Source organism: Rutilus rutilus, assembly GCF_951802725.1.
Source record: "Rutilus rutilus genome assembly, chromosome: 13".
In the NCBI taxonomy this organism is placed as follows: domain Eukaryota; kingdom Metazoa; phylum Chordata; class Actinopteri; order Cypriniformes; family Leuciscidae; genus Rutilus; species Rutilus rutilus.
Genome location: NC_140218.1, coordinates 22,322,326 through 22,347,219, shown reverse-complemented (window position 1 = coordinate 22,347,219; position 24,894 = coordinate 22,322,326). Strand labels below are relative to the sequence as shown.

General features: G+C 39.1%; 1 protein-coding gene across 2 annotated transcripts in view; it reads right to left on the bottom strand.

Annotated features, from left to right (window-relative positions):
• megf6a (multiple EGF-like-domains 6a) overlaps nt 1–24,894 on the bottom strand; it is a 63,292-nt gene that overhangs the window by 7,181 nt on the left and 31,217 nt on the right. For both annotated transcript variants that reach the window (XM_084427372.1, XM_084427373.1), the window contains 25 exons: nt 24,714–24,836; nt 20,424–20,549; nt 16,707–16,829; nt 16,153–16,275; nt 14,367–14,504; nt 13,912–14,034; nt 13,639–13,761; nt 12,581–12,748; nt 12,365–12,496; nt 11,681–11,809; nt 11,362–11,490; nt 10,077–10,211; nt 9,860–9,994; nt 6,802–6,927; nt 5,284–5,415; nt 4,973–5,101; nt 3,827–3,958; nt 3,623–3,751; nt 3,417–3,545; nt 2,996–3,124; nt 1,147–1,275; nt 847–975; nt 610–738; nt 410–538; nt 187–318 (listed from right to left, as the gene is read on the bottom strand). In XM_084427372.1, the coding sequence (XP_084283498.1) occupies nt 187–318; nt 410–538; nt 610–738; nt 847–975; nt 1,147–1,275; nt 2,996–3,124; nt 3,417–3,545; nt 3,623–3,751; nt 3,827–3,958; nt 4,973–5,101; nt 5,284–5,415; nt 6,802–6,927; nt 9,860–9,994; nt 10,077–10,211; nt 11,362–11,490; nt 11,681–11,809; nt 12,365–12,496; nt 12,581–12,748; nt 13,639–13,761; nt 13,912–14,034; nt 14,367–14,504; nt 16,153–16,275; nt 16,707–16,829; nt 20,424–20,549; nt 24,714–24,836 (3,261 nt within the window). The remainder of the gene's footprint in view (nt 1–186; nt 319–409; nt 539–609; nt 739–846; nt 976–1,146; nt 1,276–2,995; nt 3,125–3,416; nt 3,546–3,622; nt 3,752–3,826; nt 3,959–4,972; nt 5,102–5,283; nt 5,416–6,801; nt 6,928–9,859; nt 9,995–10,076; nt 10,212–11,361; nt 11,491–11,680; nt 11,810–12,364; nt 12,497–12,580; nt 12,749–13,638; nt 13,762–13,911; nt 14,035–14,366; nt 14,505–16,152; nt 16,276–16,706; nt 16,830–20,423; nt 20,550–24,713; nt 24,837–24,894) is intronic.

Below are 24,894 nucleotides of genomic sequence, written 5' to 3'. Positions count from 1 at the left end.
GCAGCAGACACTTCGACAGGTTTTATCGGATCAGTGTGTTATCCCTGTCGGAGCTTGTTTTCTCCGAATGAACATGCTGAATCGGAATTAGAAGTGACGTGCTGTAATCTGACTGTCACCGCTGGTCTGTCGGTACAGTGTGAATTGGCCATAAGATGAAAGAAGGTGTCATCATGAAGGGCACACCTGTATCACACGTGGTGCCATGGTATCCTGGAGCACAGTAACACACACCGGTGACGGGGTGACAGAGCTGATTCACTTCAGAGCACTGGCACACCTGGTTACAGTTCAGTCCAAACGTACCTGACTGGCACACTGACACACACCAGCAAGATCAGTGTTTCACTCATGTGCTGTCAAAGATATTTCACTGTAAATGTGATGAGATCTATAGATAATCACTCACTTCGCTCACAGCCGTTACCAGTGAAACCAGGTTGGCAGCCACACTCCCCGGTCACATGGTTACAGGAAGTGGCGCGAGGACAGTGGCATCGCTGAGCGCATCGCTTCCCATATGAACCGGGTAAACAAACTGAAAGAGCACAAATGAGTTACGGTGGGTCTGTCAGCAGGGGGCAATTGACAGACATTGGGGGAAATTACTTTTCTCGCAGTGTGAGCCTCTCCAGCCTGCCGGACACATGCAGGTGCCAGTGATGTGATGACATGGGGCGTTATGATCACACCTGCAATGCTCCTTACAGCCTGGCCCATATAAACCTTGAGTACATGCTGATCAGAACACACAGAATGGTAATAAATGTACATGTCATCTTCCTTAAGGTCATTTTTTTTAATGTTTATAACATTATGATAACATCACCGTATGATGTTTTTTACCCGTCTCACAGCGTGTGCCCATCCAGCCTGCTGGACAGGAACACTTGCCACTCTGTCGGTCACACACGCCACCATTCTCACATTCGCATCTGTGTTGACACTTCATGCCAAAATGTCCCAGAGCACATTCTGAAAACACAAAACATAAATAGGATGTTTGGGGGGAGAAAAAAACATTGTCACCTTAACATCTGCCAAAATAAAAATTAAGAAATCAAATGAACTTCTGCCAAACGGTTTAATGCACACTGTTATTTGAATTACTTTACATGCTACAGTAAACGGTTCGGTCTGTTTTACCCAGTTCACAGGCCACTCCAGTCCATCCACTAAGACATGTGCAGTGCCCACTGATCCGGTCACATGACCCTCCATTCTGGCACAGGCAGTGCTGGTGACAGCCCACACCATAGCAGCCAGGTGGACACTCTGGGAACACACACACACACACACACACACAAATCTTACCTACAATTTGTATAATAAAGACAAAGATCTCTATCTTATGAACATTCAGATGAGCATGATTCTGGCATGAGAGATAAACATATTTTAAATAAACCCAAATATAAAAATCACAACTGTGGAGTGAAAACAATAGAAAATGAGATATCACATTTTACTGTCTAGGGTCTTTGGAGAACCCAAACATCCTAAATGTACAGTGGGTATGGAAAGTATTCAGACCCCCTTACATTTTTCACTCTTTGTTATATTGCAGCCATTTGCTAAAATCATTTAAGTTCATTTTTTTTCACACCTGGATTTGGGTATCCTTTGCCATTCCTCCTTGCAGATCCTCTCCAGTTCTGTCAGGTTGGATGGTAAACGTTGGTGGACAGCCATTTTCAGGTCTCTCCAGAGATGCTCAATTGGGTTTAAGTCAGGGCTCTGGCTGGGCCATTCAAGAACAGTCACGGAGTTGTTGTGAAGCCACTCCTTCGTTATTTTAGCTGTGTGCTTAAGGTCATTGTCTTGTTGGAAGGTGAACCTTCGGCCCAGTCTGAGGTCCAGAGCACTCTGGAGAAGGTTTTCGTCCAGGATATCCCTGTACTTGGCCGCATTCATCTTTCCCTCGATTGCAACCAGTCGTCCTGTCCCTGCAGCTGAAAAACACCCCCACAGCATGATGCTGCCACCACCATGCTTCACTGTTGAGACTGTATTGGACAGGTGATGAGCAGTGCCTGGTTTTCTCCACACATACCGCTTAGAATTAAGGCCAAAAAGTTCTATCTTGGTCTCATCAGACCAGAGAATCTTATTTATCACCATCTTGGAGTCCTTCAGTTGTGCTTTCATGTGTCTTGCACTGAGGAGAGGCTTCCGTCGGGCCACTCTGCCATAAAGCCCCGACTGGTGGATGGCTGCAGTGATGGTTGACTTACTACAACTTTTTCCCATCTCCCGACTGCATCTCTGGAGCTCAGCCACAGTGATCTTTGGGTTCTTCTTTACCTCTCTCACCAAGGCTCTTCTCCCCCAATAGCTCAGTTTGGCCGGACGGCCAGGTCTAGGAAGGGTTCTGGTCGTCCCAAACGTCTTCCATTTAAGGATTATGGAGGCCACTGTGCTCTTAGGAACCTTAAGTGCAGCAGAAATTTTTTTGTAACCTTGGCCAGATCTGTGCCTTGCCACAATTCTGTCTCTGAGCTCTTCAGGCAGTTCCTTTGACCTCATGATTCTCATTTGCTCTGACATGCACTGTGAGCTGTAAGGTCTTATATAGACAGGTGTGTGGCTTTCCTAATCAAGTCCAATCAGTATAATCAAACACAGCTGGACTCAAATGAAGGTGTAGAACCATCTCAAGGATGATCAGAAGAAATGGACAGCACCTGAGTTAAATATATGAGTGTCACAGCAAAGGGTCTGAATACTTAGGACCATGTGATATTTCAGTTTTTCTTTTTTAATAAATGTGCAAAAATGTCAACAATTCTGTGTTTATCTGTCAATGTGGGGTGCTGTGTGTACACACTGTACACCTTACGAGAACAGCGCATAAATAGCTGATGTTAACGCGGGGAAGATTGATGCGTTGGACCCATCGATGCCACCCGTCTATGCGTCGGTGAGTGGGATGACTAAGCAATATAGTTATGTTTTTTGTGGGGGTTTGTGAGGACAGTTACATTAAAAACATCACCTTGTTCACAGCTGTTCCCTGTCCATCCTGCTCCACACTCACATCGCCCATCAGCAGGGTCACAGGTGCCATTATTGTGGCAGTTACAGGTTTGATCGCAGCCAGGGCCATAGGTGCCAGCTTCGCATGCTACAGCAAGACAAATATAATCATTAAAACTATGTTTTGTTTTTTGAAACAACAAAAGGTACTGCAATACATCCTGAAATACAATGCCACTAGGATTCCACATCAAAGGCATATCAGGACGAGGCCTTGCCGGCATGTAAAGTGTGCCGATCCACTGACACACAAATTCAAAGCATCTGTTTTATTGCTCTACTTGTCTTTCACCTTACACGAAAGAGAGAGGGAATGCTTTGAACATGCTCCTTGTTACCATTCATTGTCATGGGATGTTGACTGCAGTAAAATGACTCACTGGTGTTGCAGAGGGGCCCGACCCAGCCGGAGGGACACTGGCAGTCTCCAGTCACGGGGCGACAACGGCCACCATTCAGGCACTGGCACTTCTGCTGGCACTCGAAACCGTGAAAGCCCTCAGGACATGCTGTTGAAGATACATTTAAACAGGTTAAATGGACTAGATTTAAACATATGTAGCACATAACCAGAAATTTTTCCTACGTTTTTCACAGTACGTTCCAGTCCAGCCTGGTAAACAAGTACAGGCACCGCTCACATGCTCGCACGCTGCTTCATTCTCACACTGGCATCTGTGGCGGCAGCCCTGGCCGAAGAAACCATGGGGACACTCTAGAAAACACAACAAAAACATCAGAAAATGCTAGATTTACGTTCCCTGAAGGACATACCAATGGTTGCTCATACTTTGATCACAGCGTGGTCCCGTGTAGCCTGCATCACAATGGCACTGCCCAGTCACAGGGTCACAGCTGCCCACGCTGCTCCTGCAGTCACACGGGTTGGCACAGTTCGGCCCCCAGCGTCCCGGCTCACAAGCTGCCACAGAATATACATGCCCCATTACATCAAATAATTAATTCCCACTATGTCACTATGAGATGATCACATTACGAGTTTGAGTAAAGTAAAGACCAGATTTATTAAAGCAGTTAACTCGTTTACTTTAGGGTTTCCTGGCAGGCGTTTTTTTTGCAACAAACTGCATGGATCCACTGAGGGCAAGAATCATTTATGCGAAGAAACCTGATGCAAGTATTTGTAATGGATTGGATGGAGTGTATAGTGAGAAAGTAAATATTCAAAATTCACAAGCTGACTTTTCACTTCAAGTTCTTAACATGGAATATATTATTTGAAAATAAATATCAAATTATCGTTTGCAATGTGTATTTAATTCCTGCAGACAAAAATGCTGATAAAAATGATTAAATGCAGATTTATTTATTTTTTTGGCCAATGATGGGGCAGTGAAGAGTTGCAACATCATATTCTATTTGAGCTTCATCTACGTATAAGTATGTGGTCGTCCGACTGGATATGATGTAATTCCTATTAAAATACAGGCTGAATTATAGGTAATGAGGCCTTAAATAAGGAAGCCAATGCAAAGAACGGGGCATTATGTGAGAAATTCTGGAGATGGAACACACATCATGGAGCTTCATTTTGCGTAAACTCAAGATGTTTACATAAAAGATACATAGATATACATAACAGATCTATGTTGACCAGTAATGGGTACAAAAGTCTGTTCCAAACACAATAAATCCTGAACAAGGAGTTGGGTGTGGTAGCATCTGTGGCAATGCATGAAGGACTGGATTTTGTTATTTTATGGGGCATGAAGAGGCAAGACTGGGCAGCTGCAATAATGTGACCAGCAAAGGTCAGCTGGTCCTGTAGGACAGCTCAGTCTTGTGTTGAAGAGAAGCTGTCTGACATCCATTTGACATTATCACTGAAGTGCTGTCTCATATTTAGTATGGTCTCATTTACTGTAAGTTCTAGGCATGGAACTAAATCTAATCTGTGACTTAAGTGTGACCTTACCTTTTGCGCAGTTGGGCCCTGTCCAGCCATCTTTACAAACACAGAGACCCGTCACGTGTTGGCAATGCCCACTGTTTTCACAGGAACAGCGCAACTGGCAGCTGAGGCCAAAGTATCCAACTGGGCAGACTGATAAAAAAATTAAAAATTTGCCACCATGTGAATTATATCAACAGATAAAATCAGATTTTCGATCTTGCATTTGAAAAACAGAAATACAAATGTAATTACAAACTCATGACATATGTCTGGTATTGAACAGAGGTTTGATGATGAATTAAGATTATTTAAATGAAAGATTAAAATGTTACCATTCTGACAGAGATTTCCCATGTATCCAGGCTGACAAATGCAGGTGCCGTTTTGCCGATCACACACTCCACCATTATCACAGGAAGGACACAACTCTGCACATCCCAATCCCCAACGGCCCTCTACACACTCTTAACATAAAGTTATAGAATAAAGTTAATAATTTACCGCATGTTGTTCCAAATCTGTATGCATTTCTTTCTTGTGCAGAACACAAAAGAAGTTATTCTGAAGAACTCAAACTAAACAACACTGGACTTTCATTGTAAAAATATCCATTTCTCCAAATATCTTCTTTTATGTTCCACAGAAGAAACAAAGTCATTCAGTTGAGGAAATTACATGAGGGATGAATAAATGATAGCCGAATTAAAAATTTTGGGTAAACTATCATTTTATTTCTACCACATAAGAAAAATCATGCTTTGGTAAATGATAATTATGACCTAAAAGACATAATTATGAGATTTAAAAGTGACAATTCTGACACATGTTAGTCAAAATTGAGATAAAAAGTAATTATGACACGAAAAGCCGCATTTATGGCACAATTAACTTTGTTATAATGCCCTGTTAATTTGTCCAATGTCCATAATTTCAACTTTTTGTCAATTTCAAACTTATCTCATAATTACGACTTAGTATGGCATAATTTCAACTTTTTTATCTAATAATTATGAAGGTTTATCTCATAAATTAGATTTACCAAAGCATGATTTCTTTTTTCTTACGCGGCTAAAATGGTCCTACTACATATTATTCAAAATGTAAGATAACATAGCATGATGTCAATACATGAACTGATATAACCAAATAATCAAAATAAGGGGTAAAAGCTGTTAATCTTATTCATACTTACAGGCATGTCAACATGGGAGTCCTGACAGCATCACAGCACACCTCACATTTAACCTCACACACACACACACACACACACACACACACACACACACACACACACACACACACACACACACAGCTGGAAGCCACTAACTGTTCATTAACAGCTAATAGTTGTCTCTGGCTTGTTAACTAGCTCTTCACTCTTCTCATTCTGGAATGCGTCTCATTATGTCCTTGTGTATTTGAGAGAGAACTCCTCTAATGGATTGGCCCGTAAGGAGGGATATATTACCAGAGTTATGTCTGTGATCTTTGGCTCAGCAAATTGTGGCTAATAATAGACCTCCAAAAACACAGCAATTTCTCCCCTCTAAACTACCTCATCCACTCCAGAACAGAATGAAAAGTCATTAATGGCATAACAATTTTCATCTCTCTTAGACGTGTAGAGCGAGGAGAGAAGCTGAGGTCAGCTTGTTTAATACGGTTAAGATGAAGCACCATGTAAAATGATGATTCCAGATAAATTTGGGATAAGTGAATATGATGGTTCACTAGCAAACTCGCTCTAAACTATTTGATAGTATTAAATGACACTCTGTCTTTGGTTTCTTTTTTCTTTTCTTTTTTTTTACTTCGCAGCACTTCTTGATCTCCAGTGCTGTTTTTCTTACCTTCCTCGCAGTGTTCCCCTGTCTGCCCAGCAGGACAGTGACATTGCCCGGTCACTGAGTCACATGGAGCTCCATTACAGGCACAAAACTGTGAGCATCCAACTCCAAACTGTCCCACAGGGCACACTGTAAAATATAGTACATCGGTTCTTAAAAAAAATTAATACTGCTTGTTTGTCTGATCTCCTTTTTTAAGAAGGGTATTTAGGAGTGGGGTTTTTTTCCCCCAAAATGGTTTAGGATTTTAAGGTTAAAATTAACATAATAATTATGTTTAATGCAATATTTTTTTTAACATGTTGCTTTGTAATGATAATTACTGTGAAAAATCCTTTACAAATAAATCAAAATCGTATTATTAATCATAATGTTCATGGACCCAGATTTTACATGGGCCAGACAGTCTACTGAGCATCAAGAGTAATGAACTGACAGGTCAAGCAACTACAGGCTACGAGTAAAAAAGGCAAGCCAAAGCGACTCTCTTCACAGCCTGTTGTTCCTAATTGATGGCAGACGTAGCACTCTGATCGTTTAATGACTTCCAGGCTGTGGGGTTTGACTGCCAGCTCAGTGTTTCTGCTGAAATATTCGGGATATTTCCGTACCCCCTGCCAAGTAGAGTGGACTGAGGCATGAAGGCTGCTTGGGTTCTGAACAACATGGCAGCAGGACAGTTTTGTTTTATACTCATAAAAAGGCATGCATACATATCAACTCAAGCAACTGAATGTCATCTGGCCCGGATATCATTATTAAATAAAAGTGTGCAAGTTTCAAGCAGGACCAACTTCGGTTTTGAACTTTCTTACCTTGAAAATGACTTACTCAACCTTTTCACATTTTCACCCCAAAAAAGTCTTGTTCAAGCCATTTTCAAACATTTCTGACCCTTTGTATTAAACAAGCTGGTTTTGCCAACGTTTCGATGTAAACTGACCCCTTTTTGCAACTTATTTTTACAATATGGTTACCATTTTGTTCATGTTCATAGTTTGAGAATGAGGGTGTGTATGCAACCTCTCTACATTGGCATCTGGTAAATTTGGAAAACAATGGGTTTTTTTTTTTTTTTTACGGGTTTTGGTGAAAAGTCTGTGGTTAACAAAACTCAAGATATTTTCATGTTTCATTTTACGACATAAAAGACATCAGTACATACTCCCTTGAGATTTTTTTTCTTTTTTCTTGAAAAAGGCATGCGACTGTGATTTAGTTAGCCTACGTTTAGCTTTTTACTTCTGCTAATTGTATTTAGGCTTCAAAATTCATAATGCATCAAAGTAGTTCATTTGTGAAGATTATTGTCACGATGTGTTCATGTCTTGTGTATGGAAGCTTGTTTCCGCCACAGAATAAAACATTTTAAGAGATAATTGCGAGTTTACATCTCGCAATTCTGACTTTATTTCTCACAATTGTGAGATATAAAGTCAGAATTGCATGAAATAAAGTCGCAATTGCGTGTTATAAAGTCAGAATTGCGTGAAATAAAGTCGCAATTGCGTGTTATACTTATAAAGTCAGAATTGCGTGAAATAAAGTCGCAAATGCGTGTTATAAAGTCAGAATTGCGAGATATAAAGTCAGAATTGCGTGAAATAAAGTCGCAATTGCGTCTTATAAAGTCAGAATTCTGACTTTATAATACGCAATTGGGAGATATAAAGTCAGAATTGCATGATATAAAGTCGCAATTGCGTGTTATAAAGTCAGAATTGTGAGATAAACTATTCTGAGGTAAAAAAAAAAAAGTCCGTCTTTTTTTTCCCCTTAGAATTGGACTTTATATCTCACAATTGTGAGTTTATATCTCACAATTCTGAGAAAATATGTCAGAATTGCGAGATATAAACTCGCAATTGCGTGTTATAAAGTCAGAATTGCGTGATATAAAGTCGCAATTGCGAGAAAAAAAGTCAGAATTCTGACTTTATAACACACAATTGCGATTTTATATCTCGCAATTCTGACTTTATAACACGCAATTGTGACTTTATTTCACGTAATTCTGACTTTATATCTCGCAATTCTGACTTTATAACACGCAATTGCGACTTTATTTCACGCAATTCTGACTTTGTATCTCGCAATTCGGAGAAATAAAGTCAGAATTGCGAGATGTAAAGTCGCAATTGTGAGATAAAAAGTCGCAATTATCATTTAAATTTTTTTTATTTTGTGGCGGAAACAAGCTTCCATACTTGTGTGAGGACTTTTGTGTAATTTCCTGTCTTGTGCCATGTTTTTCATGTTGATTAGTCTCTCCAGGTGTGTCTTGTTAGTTCCCTTGGTTACCCTCGTGTGTTCCCATGACAATCAACAACACCCCCTTGTTACCTTGATAGCCTGTGTATAAATTGCCCTTTTGTTTCTCTTGTGGTTTGTCAGTCGTTGTTTGCTCTACAGTGTTCCTGTCCTAAGTTTCTTTGTTTGCCCTGGATTACCTATTTGTATGGTTAGTAAAGTTGTGCTTGCATGTGGATTCTCTCTCCGCTTCATCCCTGTCTCATTGTTACAATTATGATGATGAACCAAACTTTTGCTGGTCATGTTTTTTGTCGAAGGAACCAGGGTGATGCTAACTTCCAGGTTGTCCTACAAAAATATGTCATCACTGCATCACTCTATTTTAACAATGCATGATTAAACTGTTAGTTTTAGCATTAATTATGAGCACTGAGCATTGTTTTTCCCTGCTGACCATATCAGAACTGGCCTGCGACCTCCACATAGTTCATCAAACTTTCAAAAGGCCAAGAAAATTCCTGTTATCCATGATATTTTAAAATCTGTTTTGTAACATACTGGGCTTGAATATTCTAGATCTTTCAATAGAGTGAAATACAGGATCATATCCACACATCCAGCAGGCCAGGAGATAAAGGTATTTCCATCAGTGTTTGGCAGCTGTGTTTGGCCTGGCCCCCTCATGTTATTCGTACTGTCAAACACTAGTCCAGCGTAACTTACACAATGACTCTCAGAGATGGCCATAAATCCACTTTTATGGAAACTCTTCTAACACTGTTCCAGCAAATACATGGCTTAAACTCACCTTGTTCGCAGTGCTCCCCGTGAAGACCTGCTGGGCACTGGCGCTGACATTGTCCGGTCATGTGATGGCAAGACACTCCCAATGGACACCGGCATTTTGATTTACATCCTGGACCATAGTATCCACTATCACACTCTAAAAAGCAAAGAACAACAGATAAAACATATTTCTCGCACACAAGCTGTCAATCCAGTGAATTGTACTTCCCTGAACTGACCTAGGTCGCAGGTCTTGCCTTGATAGCCAGGCTTGCACACACATGTTCCATGACGTCGATGGCACTCAAGCGTGTTCTGCTGCACGCATTGACACTCCAATGAGCAGCCAGATCCATACGACCACTTGGGGCAAGCTGGAAAAGACATTGTGTAGGACATTCTGTTATAACCAAGAGAACCATCAGATGTTAAAATGATAACATGATTAACACAAATAGGAAATGTTCCTGGATCATCATCTTTGTAGGTTCTGGAACAGCTATCAACTGAATCAATATATCAATGAATCAGGTATTAAGTTTAGGTTTATCCCAGAAATCTGGGAATCTAATTTGAACCTGGTTTGAATTTTTTTTTTATTTTTTAGGATTTATCTATTTTAAATGACGAAACATTTATGACAGACACTCTTAAAACCCTTTATTTTGTATTTAGTGCAACGACAATCACTAATCAAACAAGCACATTTGTGACAATGTTCATGTGACTCTTTCACTGAAGCTTAAGATGCTCTTTGGATCATCTCAAATCATGCAGGAGAACATGATTATCAGGTTTAACAAAAACTTGGGCTACATTTTATTTTTCAATAGTCCACTTTAGACATTCTACTAACTATAAGTAACTCTTTCAACTAACTATAAGTAACTACATGTCAACTAACTCTTATTAATTTGTCAACTAACTATCATTAGAGAAACTCTGTTTGCATCATTGAATCATTTTCCTGTTTTCACTGTAAAGCTGCTTTGAAACAATCTGTATTGTATAAAGCACTATATAAATAAAATATAAAAGTGACTTGACTTGAGTACAAGTAACTGTTAGGTTAGGGTTAGGGTATAGTAGTATACGTTGCTACAGTATGTACTTGCAAAGCTAATAATATTCAGTAGAATGTCTGTTGGGGGACCATCAAAATAAAGTGTTAGCCGATATTTAGCAGACAGTCTACTAAGACTCTAATGAATGGTAGCTGACATGTAGTTGCAAAGTTACTTATAGTTAGTAGAATGTCTAAAGTGGACTACTGAAATAAAGTGTTACCCAAACTTGTATTATATATTTGTATTTGTGGTCTCAGACTTTTGGACCCCACTGTCTCTTTCCCTTTGATTTTATGGTTATGGTTTGGAATAGGATTAGGGCTTTGATTGCTTCACAGGAATGTTGTGTCCAGAAAAGGATGCTGATCCAGGAACATGTCCTACTTGGGGAAATCACTCTGTGTAAGTATCTCCTGGAGTTTAAGTCACTGTCTGTGTGATATACTGCTGGACTTACGAAGGTGACAGAACCTGCCGTAGAGCCCTGGATCACACAGGCAGGCTCCATATGTGCGGTGACAGCGCCCGTTATTGGCACAGTTACATTTCTTGTTGCAGTGCTTTCCATATAGTCCCTTTGGACAACCTAAATCACAGAGAGTAAAAACTACACATTAAAGCTTTAATTCACAGATTAACATCAACTAAAATCATCAGCTGTAAATTGAGATATAAAACACAGGCCGTATTTCATATAAACATACCAACAGTAATTGGAACATCAGATTTGGCACAGATACGATTTCATTTTATGCTCTAATCTGGCAGTCACTCACCGTCCTGGCACAGGTCTCCACTGACTCCAGGTGGGCAGCGGCACTTCCCGCTAATCGGGTCGCAGGTGCCACCGTTTTTGCACTTACAAGAGAAAGAACAGTTTCTACCAAATGTTCCCTCTGGGCAGGCTAAAATGGACAAAAGAAAGTGTTATTTCGTACTAAGTAAATATGACAACTATAGGCCTACACTACTGTTCAAAAGTTTGGGTTTAGGGTTAGGAAATGAATACTTTTATTCAGCAAGGGCACATTAAATTGATCAAATGTGGCAGTAAAACATTTATAATGTTACAAAAGATTTCTATTTTAAATAAATGCTGTTCTTTTGAACTTTTTATTCATCAAAAAAATCCTGGAAAAAATGTATCAAGGTTTCCACAGAAATATTAACTGTTTTCGACATTGATAATAATAAGAAATGTTTCTTGAGCACCAAATCAGCATATTAGAATGATTTCTGAAGGATCATGTGACTCTAAAGACTCACACTTTACCATCACAGGAATGAATGACATTTTAATATACAGTACATTAACATGTAATAATTAATATGTATATGTATTTTAGATCAAATAAATGCAACCTTGGTGAGTCTTCTTTCAAAAACTTTTTTTTTTTTATTCTTACCGACCCTAAACTTTTGAATAGTAGTGTATGTTTCACACTACATAATGGACACACTTTGGTTACAGATGATCGCTGTCCAACCATCTGGGCAGTCACAACCATCTGTGTCAATGTTACACAGTCCTCCGTTAGAGCAGTCGTCACACGTCAGGCTGCAGTCATGGCCAAACGTCCCATTCAAACACACTGCGATGGACAAGACAAACGTAAGATTAATAAGAAGCAAGCCCCACTAATAATAAACCGAGACACTTGAAAAAAACAACACACTAAATTTCTCAGAGAGGGTGCTCTCTGCCCGCAGCTCTCCGAAGCGGTCTTCCTCATAGTCGTGATAGCGCTCCAGGGGTTGTGGGTAGTCCTGGAGGAGAGTGAGATGAAGGAGAGGTCTCTCAACCACCATTGGACTGGACAATTCCTCAACTGCTCTCTCCAGGGCTACACAGAGAAACAGATATATTGACATGATCAATGTTGTCTTGCTGTTACAACAACTATGTATCATACTGAATAGGTTTATCAGCTGGCTCGACACTGTGCTTCTTATTAGACAGATATTTTTCAAATACCAAATAAAATTATTCAGATCTTTATTCGGATCCCCATGAGGTTCCAAAGAGTGGTTGAAAGTCTTCCAGGGGTCCATAAGACAATATTAAATATATTGAAAACATATATAAAAAACAAATATGTACATAGAATATTGATTTTTCATTTCTGATTACTTCATTATGTGAGACAAAAGGTTATGGACTGTTGGAAATCATACCAGAACTATGTAGGAAATTAGGTAAACAGGTTAGCTTCAATTTTACAAAATTAGTACATAACTCTCTGGAATACTCGACTCGGATTGGTCAGTCGATTCTGAGGTCAAATATTTTTGTATGATGACATTTCCCTTGCAACCAATCACCTACACTGTGTTAGTTTGGAAGCTTTCACAGTATCTTTCTCATATAAAAAATAATAATAATAAAATAAAATAAATATAAAAATATATATATATATATATATAAATATAAATATACAAAAAAAAAAATGGTACTGTATGTATTCATTTATTTAATTACTTCTTGTCAAGTATCCATGAAATAACTGGATAATGTACAGTCAGCTAGTCATCATCGCAAAACAAACCCCTTCATTCTCTAAGTGATGCTGGACCTGATCACTTAGGGTTTATTTTGCAACGATGACCATATGGCTGTACATATCCGACCACAGAATGTGTCTAACCAATCAGAATCAAGTAATCTAAATAGCTGTATAATGCATAGCAAATAACTAATATATACTGTGACGTGTGACCCCCACGGTGTACTTACAGATGCAGGAATGTCTATCGTCAGCGAGCCGGTTTCCAAACTGACAGAAGCAGTGATAGGAGCCAGCGGTGTTCTGACAAATGTGCTCACAGCCCCCATTATCAGACAGACACTCATCCACATCTACACACCGGGAGAAAACACAACGCTCTTAGACAATGTGACTGCACTGTGATGTAACTAGGGCTGATTTCATTATAGCATTGCCAGTAACTGATATGTCTCCTCGCTCTTCCTTAATAGTCGATCTGTAATAAACAGGTTGTGATGTACCGTCACATCCACATCCATCTGCATTGAGTCTGTATCCTGCCCTGCAGTAGCACTCATAACCTCCAGCGTAGTTTGTGCAGTCCTGCTCACAGCATGAAGTTCCCTCCTCACATTCTTCCAGATCTACAAAACAAATAAAAGCAGCACAGGAAGCGAGGCCATGAGCCATTGGTGTGTATTAGGACTCTGTAGACCGGGTATTTACATAAGCACAATTCCAGTTCTGAAGAGAGAACCTTCAGGGCACAGCCAGAAAAACACAAGACCTAAAACTGCTGAGATCCAGCTGGCAGACATTCACTTTTGCAGGAAATAGTTGTTCATTTTGTTTGAGGAATGAAGATTTTAAAGGTTTATCAGTGCAGCTGGATGCACGCTGAGGCCAAGAGATAGATTTCATTGGAGTTATTCTGTAAAACTAATTTATGTATCTGTCTGTACACCTGCACACTCACCCAAACAGGTTTTGAGGTCCTCTGCGAGCTGATAACCCTGGTTACAGCTGCAGACGGGTCCGAGTGCGCCGTGCTGACAGTGGTGCGTACAGCCACCGTTATCAGAGTCACAACTGTTAACAATCTCCATTTCAATACCTACAGGAAAGTGAATGATTCATTGGAACAACTGTTTAAAAACAAAAATGATTATGAACACTTTAAAATAGCATGAATCTCACTGCATTCGATTACAAATATCAAACTTTGTGTCATTTATTGCAAAGTTATCACTTTCTGGTTTTCAAATGTTAGTGGAACATAGTGTTCATATCCTATGTCAAGTGCTAGGCCAATCTTGCTGATGTCGATACCACTACCAGTATATTTATTTGTTTATTTAATTCAACTTCAATTTTTACAGCCAATCTCCTATACTGTGCTAGTTTCATAATAAAATTTCATAAGAAGAGAAAAGAAAAGAAATCTGATAGCAAGTGCTAGGCCACTATCACTGATATTGATTTAAAATTGAATAGGCCTAAACTGCAAATGTTCAACAAACAATCTTTGTGTATTATGTCATAACAACAATTACAGAACATGAGGAATTTTAACTTAACGTTTTTTTTTAATGTTTTGTGCATTTACAGATGAGAATGCACTAATACAGGTCAGATTTGTCATTTTGAAGCTCACTTTATGAATTATTTTCTTGCTAAATAAATCAAACACATTACCGTTTAAAAGTTTAGGTCAGTCAGATTCTTCTTACAAAGACATTTTTATTTAGAAAGTACGCATTAAATTGATCAATGTGTTAACAAAGACATTTATAATGTTACAAAAGGTTTCTTTTCTTTCAGCTTTCCCAACACAGGAATAGAAAAAACAGAAAACAGTTATATTAAAGGAGTCATAACCTAGTATTACATTGGATACCTACTGCTGTATTATAGTCTTTCAGGCCCTTCTAAAAAAGAAAAGTGGAAAAAAAATAAACACAGACCTACTTTTACCCTTATTTCTGAAGGCATTATTGTCTCGCGAGATCAATGCGATGTTTTGGCTGTCGTGGACGCTCTATATGGCTCTGCACGCCAGTTGAAAGGGTTGTTGGGACAGCGTCATTAAAAATGAATTTCATCCACTGGTCCCTGATAGTTTCGTCCGATTTTGGGAGATAAAACACATTTACATGTTTTTTATGGCAATCAACCACAGAGCAAGTCCGGTGTGCACTCGGTTTCTCCATCTTTCCCGACTGAACTGAATATGAGGGGGAGAGGGGAAGTGCGGGCTTCCTGCTGCGGTGTCCATATATGGTATATCCTACTACCTCATGACGTCAAGAGGGAGCTGAAATCAAAATCTCGTATTTGAGTGCGCGTGCACGCGCGCTGGTTTATTTACCCTGAGGTAAACAAACGCTTCACTTTTAAATATCGGCTTCCCGGCCAGTGTATAATCGTTAGTCGATCATAACATACATTGATTCTCGTGGAAAAGTGAAAATTGCAGGTTATGACTCCTTTAAACAAATAATATTTCACAATATTACTGTTTTTTTACTGTATTTTTTATCTAATAAATGCAGTCTTGGACTTCAAAGACTTCTTTCGTTAAAAATCTTACCAACCCCAAACTTTTAAATGGTAGAGTAGTTAAAGTTCATCCACAAGCAGGATCGATACTACATTATTAAAAGTATCAATACTTCAGACTTGTCTCACCCATGCCTACTTTTTGGGACCACTGGGGTTCAGTGAACCGTGCTCAGAAATGAATTAAGAGAAAGTTAGCTCACGGTAGCATTTTCTGCCATCAGAGCCCAGCTCATATCCTGGTTTGCAGAAGCAGGAGAAAGAGCCCGGGGTGTTCCGGCAACTGTGAGCGCATGCCGCCAGTCCCGTTTCACACTCATCAACATCTGAAACACACCAATTACAAGTTCCTGATGACATGTCACCTTTTTCTACTTATACAGAGATCAACTTAGACGAGAATTCACTTTGGATTTGTTGAGTCAGAAAACAGAAATTTCTTCAATGAATATCAATGAGTGCAACCCCTCAAGCTCTAACTGGTTCCATCATGGCCTTGAGAGTGGAAAGCTCTGCTCACTGTCTACCTCGCCAGTCCTCGCCAGCGTTGAGAAGATGAGCCATGTTCTACAGTTTTCAGCTATCTAATTAAAGACAGTGCTTCCACTGTTCTCACACCATGGGAAAGAAACTTCTTTAAAAACTTTGGAAAAAGAGGATCCAGCAGATGAGAAACTCTTTAATACTTTCCATGACAGCGTAACTGAACCCTAGCAAGGTGGGAAGGCCCTTCACTGCTGCTGTCAGAAGCTTTTACCTTCACAGTTCTTCTGGTCCGGGGCCAGCGTGAAGCCTTGGTGACAGCTGCACACAGCATGGCCGGCATCACTGCGACATGAGTGCACACAGCCGCCGTTCCTCTCCACACATGGGTTCCTCACTGAAACACATGCCATTTGAGTCAGATCGTATAAGTCATTTTACTGGCTGTCTCCCTCACGCACACAAACTCTCATTATCTTGTCAACACAGTCCATGTAATACACATACATAATTCCTGCTTTCTGAATTCCCTACTTGCCTCAGTCACGTTATGACATAAAACACATCATACAATGCAATTTTGAGACCCTTTGGAGGACAGTTTCTATCCAAAATAAATATATAAAATAAAATAAAATAAAATAAAAATGTGTTTTTAACATTACATCAGGGAGAAACAAATATTGCCAGGTTTATGGCTGCTATAAACTTACTTTTTTAACACATTTTTATAGGTTTGGGTGAGCAAATCGTTGACGATTCGAGGTCTTGGCCTACCATTTAAATACCATGAATATGATATTTATTGCTGATGTACAGTACAACAGCTCTGGAACTGTTTCACTTAGCTTGTCTGTGTTTGTGCATTCCAGATGTTAAGGTGACTCTTTCTACACATCACATAATTACGCCAGTAGTTTGTCTTAATGAGTGAATCATTGATTTGTTGGCTCAACCGATTCATTCAAAAACACTGATAACATTAAGGACTGGAACAAATGACTCCCTGTATGCGTCCAAATATACCTACTTTCTTACTATATAGTAGATAAAAAACAGTATGTAAAAAGAGTATGTCTGACTTCATAGTATTCATAAAACAGCAGGTGAAAATGACAGCGACTTTATGAACGATCTTATGAATGACTTTGAGCAAGTCATTGAATCATTCACTCAAGTGATTTGTCAAAAACTTGGATTCACTTAGCAAATGAGCTTCTGGGCCCTATCTTGCACCCAGCGCAATTGACTTTGTACACGGACGCATGTATCATTCCTATTTTGCACCCGCGCAAAGCGGACTTTTCCCTCCACAGATGCACGTCGGTTAACTAAGAAATACACTTGCGCTCCCCGGGGCGGTTCAGCGCAAAGAGGAGGCGTGTTCCGGCGCAAACGTTCCCTCATGCTATTTTACAGGTTTAGAAAACAATTGCGCCACTGACCGAAAAAAAAAAACAGTTTAAAGTCAGTGGCGCATTGCGCATGTTATTCATATGCTATTTTAAGGGCGCATGCTTGGCCTTAATCAATGTAGCGTGTGCACAACGCGCATACACTTTGATTCTCTCATCTACACACAGACGCAGCAGTTATTTTTGCAAAGCATACATTATTACGATAGATAGATAGATAGATAGATAGATAGATAGATAGATAGATAGATAGATAGATAGATAGATAGATAGATAGATAGATAGATAGATAGATAGATAGATAGATAGACATTTTATTATAAAAGCATACATCTAGCTTACACATTTACTCAAATTATCATACGCCTGTTTAACCGAAGTTAATTTGGGTGTGTTTCTCCATCCCCAACGTCCCTGACGAGAACGTCGGTCTCCTCGGCCTTGAACCGCTCCTGTCGTGCGCCTGGCAAATCCGCCGTTATAATAGGAATCCGCTTTAGAACAAGCGCGCCTGCTCTTAAAGGGAATGTGAGATGTCGCTCTGATTGGTTTATTTCACGTTACGCCCAAACCACACCTATGAATAATGAAGCTACTTCAGACCAACCCCTTTTAGATTTGCGCCAGGCGCAAGAGTAATTTATTCCGCCGGGAAAATAGCAACAGCGCCAAGACCCGTCCACAAAGTTACTTGCGCTTTGCGCTTTGACACTTGCGTTTCAGATCGTTAAAATAGGGCCCTCTGTGTTTTACTCATAGACACGCAACCATTAATTCTGCTTTGGCCTTTGTATTGAACTATTTTCAAAAAAGACAAAGAGCTGACAATATGTCCCTTAAATCGAAGTTACTCATTATTAACTGCTTGTTTATTTAAAGCAGTATTGCAATGCTGTTTGTCTCAATATCAGTAATTAAATTCACCTTATATTTCAATGCAGAAGTAAACCATTTCCTGTGAATGTGCAAGACTTCCGACTCATTAGCTGCTAAATAAATAGAAGAATAAAGTGGAGTAAACGGTATAATTATTTGCTCTACAAATCAGTGTGTTTATGATTACGATAACGTAATCATAATGAAATACTATTTTGCCATATCACGCAACACAATAAACTGTTTTTATAGAAAAATAAATAAAAGGAAGCAGCTAAAACCAGAAGCCTTGCACATGCAAGTTAAAAAAGCTTTTACATTGAACATAAGGTGGATATTGTAATAGGTTTTGTATTGATTGATTCAGAACAACAGTGTGTGAAATTGCTTGAAAATGTAATGCAGATATACTGTATGATATAGTCTTTTTATATCATATGTTTAATTGATATAAACATATATATCATTGTCTTTAAGTAAACTAACAAGCACAAATACTTTTGTCCCAGGACTCATCTGTACTTTGATCACAACAGTTTGAAAACAATAAAATTACAATGTTTTCCATTTGCCGAATTGAACTCTCCACACTCTCTCGTGTCCACACTGATGCATGGAAGGTTTTTTTTTTTTTTTTGGCAATGTCTTACAGTTTCACAATGAGATACACATTCTCTTTCTCCCTCCTTCTTTCTCCTTGTCTTCACCTAACTCTCAGGGGTAAGACTTCATAGGGGAACAATTGTATCTGGTGAGTGTCAGGACATTGGATATGTGTGGTAGTGTAGATTGAATATGAATTTTGGCAGACACACTGGAATTGACACAGTGAAATCATCCAAGATGAGGATGCTATCGCCTAAATAATATAAGTTTCTCTCAGTGAAAACTGCTGTTTAAAGTAGGCCAAAAATGCACAGAGGTTTAAGAAATTGCTGTTCAAGTGACTCACATTGCAAGGTCTGAAGTTCTGGTTATGACACACTAGTCTAACCTTATTTGAATTCAGTCAGGACTGATACAGATGCCCTCTTCTGCAACCTTCAAGTCGCCAAATCAGTGGCCAATATCTCAGAGAAAACAGCACATCTGGGTTTTAGTGTTATGATCAGTTTCTTTAGCTTCTACCTTTCTACCAAGAACCCTTTCATCCACACGTCCAAAAGCTACATACTGACTTTATGACACAGTTTTAGACCAAAGGTTTTCCTACTTTCATCCTCTTGTCAGCATGCCCTTTGACTAACAGCATGTGATATGCACTGCCAGGACATTTTATGGACAACGTAATGAACATAACAAAACTTTCAAAAGGTAAAGAGAATAAGCAACAATAATAACTGCTTCTATACCCTGCTGAAATAACCATCTTACACCAACATGAATTTCCATACTAGTCCAGACTGGTTAACGCTGGTCAGGTGCTGGTCTAGATGGGGGCACCAGTATCCAAAACATATGATATTTGACTTCTGACTACTGTACTAAAGGCTTTTATCAGGATTACTGGACAAATCATGAAGTTTTGTCAACAACATTATATCAACTATATAGTAAGTTGAACATGAAGCCTTGCTATTTTGAAACAGCGAAAACGAGCACCATCTGAAGTTAATTTTGTTTTAAACTAAACATTGAGCACCACCAAGTCCAGCCATGGTTATGAAATTTAGATACACAAGTAGAAGAGCAAGACTCACGTCTGCACGTCTTGCCATCAGCTGTGAGCTGGTATCCGCGTCTGCAGCGGCACTGGAAGTGAACAGGAGAAAGCTGGACGCATTCATGCTCACAGCCTCCATTATTCACTGCACAGGATAGGACAGCTGAGGGGAGGGAACCGAGAAATGACAGGGAAATGACAGTTAACAGCCAAACAATTCAAAAAAAAAAATTATAATCAACATAACCATAAACACATATACTTATTTGTGAATGAATTTCTATGCATTAAAATTCCTGTAAGGCTTTTTTTTTTTTACGCTTTAATAAGATCTTGCAGCATAACACATGAAACTGAAAAACAAATGTATTATTCTTGGGAGAAAATAATACAAAACTGTCAGTGCTTTGTTTGCATTAGAGTGCACTCACTTTATATAACACTTTGTGGTAGCACCTTTGGCTTTAATTACATCAGTAATTCTGTTTGGATTGGACTCCCTTAACACAGGACATCTGGATTTTCCCATTTTATCCATCCTTTTCGTGCAGAAAAGCTCAAATTGCGAAAAGACTTCCAGTTTACAGCCCGGTGTGGGTCAGTTCACAGATTTGTTACAGAGCTGAAGCCTGACCACTGACACGGTCACCATTTCCAGGAAATTGATCTTACTTTTTAAAATAGTTTCCTGCTTCAGCTGGATGTGTGATTTGAATGCGTACTGTATTGTCATTCATTTCAGCTCTCTGGCAGAAGGCAACACGTTTTGTACAAAAAATATCTTAATTTGATGTCAGATGAGCAATGATTTATCTTTGAACATGACATGGAATTTGCTTTCATTTATTTAATGTTATAACCTATTGGATATTACTTAAGGTGAAAATATTCTGATGATAATTTTATTTCAAAGAAAGTGTGTAGATTTGAATATTTACTTTTATTAAAAATACCAGTGTATTGTCACATTCTGTTATTGTTTCTGTTTCATTTTCATGGACTTCTAGTTTGATTCTCATTGTTTCATGTTTCCTTTGTTCCTGCTTGTCTTTGGTTGTCATGGTTACTCATTGTTTGATTGATTTCTCACACCTGTTCCTTAGTTAGATCGTTAGCTCGCTCTGTATATATTGCCCTCAGTTTAGTTTACTCATTGTATGGTGTTGTTTGTGTATTGTGCACACTGTTTATTCTCTTGTTTTTGGATTACTCTCATGTGAATTAAACTCTTTTGTTTTGTTTATTAAAGTTACACAGCTTTTCTGTCTTCTTCTTGAACTAAAATGTTACATGTCGATTAAAATATTTTATTAATGTTAGATTTTAATATCCACTCTTTGAAGAAATTATTTCTCTGATAATAGAAGAGAATATGGAATAATAATTGAACGGCCTTGTCAAAAGCATTCTTCACAGTAATTATCCAAAATAGTACCAAGCAATTATTTTCAAAACCTGAATCATTTAGTGAAAATATTTCACTTTAAAAGGATTATTTTTTCTTTGATGACTGATATGATGTTTGGATGGAAAACATATCATACTCAAGTGTTTGGATTGTGATGCTTGGCAATGTTGCCATTCTTCTGTTTTCCAAAAAAGGATATTACCTCAGGACAGAAACCAATCATAATATTCACTACTAAATAACGTCTAAATTTCTGCACCATTTAAAAACTATTTGGTGTGGTGATATGAGAATGGTCTGTGGGAATGTTTGTGGTTGATAACTGACATTGGACTAAAAACTACTGTACATGACCAGTAATCTAATCTGTAATCTCAGAACAATAACGCCTAGCATGATGCTTCTGAAGTAAATCCTGAATAGTTCAGATTAAAGACTGATCCATTGATTACACTTTCGTTATCTCTTCTCTAATGATGCAGCTGGGGCAGATGATGTCCTAATGTCAGTGGCCTTTCAATTCGTCTCCACCCTTTTTTGAGAATGTTCACTCACTTCTTTCATCAAACAGGGTCAGACAAAGGCTACAGCTGCAGCTCTAGGTAAACACATACAGTTAGCATACGCTGCGTCCGAAATCGCACCCTCTCTTGAATAGGTACTAATTTTGAATAAGATATTACTCCACGACCACTAAAAAGTGTGTTCTATATAGAATGAGAGTGTATGCAGTATGAATATAATCTGGACATACTACATTCGCCATGTTGTCATTGTCATGTGACCTACCAGCGTCAGTTACGTCGCTTTACTGCCATTCACAAATCGTCTCCCATGGCCTCAAGTGTACATTGTATGCACACCTCAGAATCTTGCCGAAAGAAGTAGGTCATCCGGGTACTTTTTACCGAGTTCTCTGAATTCAGACATACTTCTTTTGTCATATACTGTTTTTCACCTATTATATATTAGAGAAGTATGCAATTTCGGATCCAGCCCTTGTATGTGATCACCACTCAAATGTCTCAGGGAGGATAATCCCCCCCCCAAATCAGAAATCACACTGAAGACACTGACTGCCAAATGTCCTCAATGCACAGTCTATATTTCAGTAGTTAGACTAAATATATACTGTCATAACAGGAATATCAGTCAACCTCAATGTGGAGGAGTGTGGCGTCTGTTATCAAAAATCCTTGCATATAATATATGCAGATTCTGCAAACTGTCCAAAACAGATTTGAAAATGTCACATATATAACCCAATATAATCAGACCATTGTCTCACTTGCATATAAATTAGCAAATAATAGTGATAATTTGTTGAAACGGGATATTTTGGTGGTGGGAGGTGGTGTAGAGGGGTTGAAGAAATTAAATCTTTCTATTTTGGTTATGAGAGTGTATCTAATGAAGGATGATGATAATATTTCTCTTGGCAGAGAATACTTGGGTGCATTAAAAATAATTAAGGGTTTATCTGTGGTTATAAGTCACAACTTAATAAGCTTCTGGCATGAGATATCAGCAAGATTATAGCTTCTCAAATTACTGTTAACCAAAAAAAGTAATCCTAGAAAGAACCCTCAACGATTAATTAGCAGCATCTGTTTCTGGTTTATTCTAGTAGTGCGTTCCTTCCCACTCAGCTTTGGTTTAGATTGTGGTTTCATAGAACAGTTGGTTTGATATCGGAAAAAACTGATAAACAAGCCTGAAGCCTGACTGGAGCTCATGGCCTGGGACTCTTCAGGTCTCTTGGAAGCATAAAAGATTCAGCTGCTGATTCAGCTGAAACAGAATGAACTGCAATGCTGCTACTGCATAAGCAAACAGATCCCAGAATGCAATTTTCCATAATGGAATAAGTCATTAGTTATTTGTCATACTGCCTTGGAAATTGAAAGGAATGTTCTGGGTTCAATACAAGTTAAGCTCAATCATATGTGACATGCAGACGATTACCACAGAAAATAATTCTTACTTGTTCTTCAGTAAATAATACAACAGCAGTCCAGTATTGTTATTGTCAAGTAAAACAGCAGATGCTACTAAATAATCGTATGGCATTTCATGTGCTTTAAACAAATAAAACTGGAAGTACTTTGAAGAAAACTGTCAAATCCAGACTCGAGATTCCCAATGAAACATTTCACCTCCAAACACACTCAAAAACACAAGATTACAAACATATTTCCAGAAAAAAAAAAAGAAGCTCTTTCTCAAGTTATGCCCAAATGAAAGACTTTTCAGCTGTCATGTGGCGTCCCAGCTGGAAGATGAAGCACATGGGCTCATTGTGTGGCACAGCATTGGCTTTGAAGAAGGTATTAGACTGGTCACTTTGTTCATTATTTCAAAGTTTATGCACACTGGTACAATTTTGGTTTCCCGAGCTCTACAAAATACTTTTAATGTTATTATTGCCACAAATTTGAAAAGCAAAACCCCTACATCCAGACACCATTAGCAAAACTGATACGCTTGAAAGAACTCTTTATTCCCACAGGGTTTTTTTTTCCTTTGAAAACTGAATTGTTGGGTTTCACCTGACACCTTTTACACAACAGTCGCATTTGAATAGATTGACGTGATGGTTTGATAGCAGGCCTGGCAAGGGAACAGTTGGGACCTGCTCTGGTCTATCTCAAAGGTCCATCGCAAACTCACCATGACAAGGCCTGTACAGTACAGTACAGAACAGTAGCAAACATTCCACTATTAAGAAAACAAGAGGCTCTTTGATTCCCACTCATACACAGAGCTCAAGGTGGGGACCCCTGCTTGCTTTGAAGAGAAACCCATTCTGTGAAAGCAAACTTTTCTTAGGCCGTGATGATTACAGCCTCTAAAGCTTTGGATGAAGGCCAGACTGTCAGCTCTCTGTCAGTGACCTCTCACGACCCCCCAACGACTCACCTATGCAGGTGCGGCCATCAACGTGGAGGCGAAACCCCGGGTTGCACTCGCAGTAGAACGAGCCTCTGGTGTTCACACACCTATGCTGGCAGCCTCCGTTGTGAACCTGGCACTCGTCAATATCTGAGGAGGAGAAAGCAGACACATGAGGCCACACAGTGGAACGTGGTTTGATTCTTGC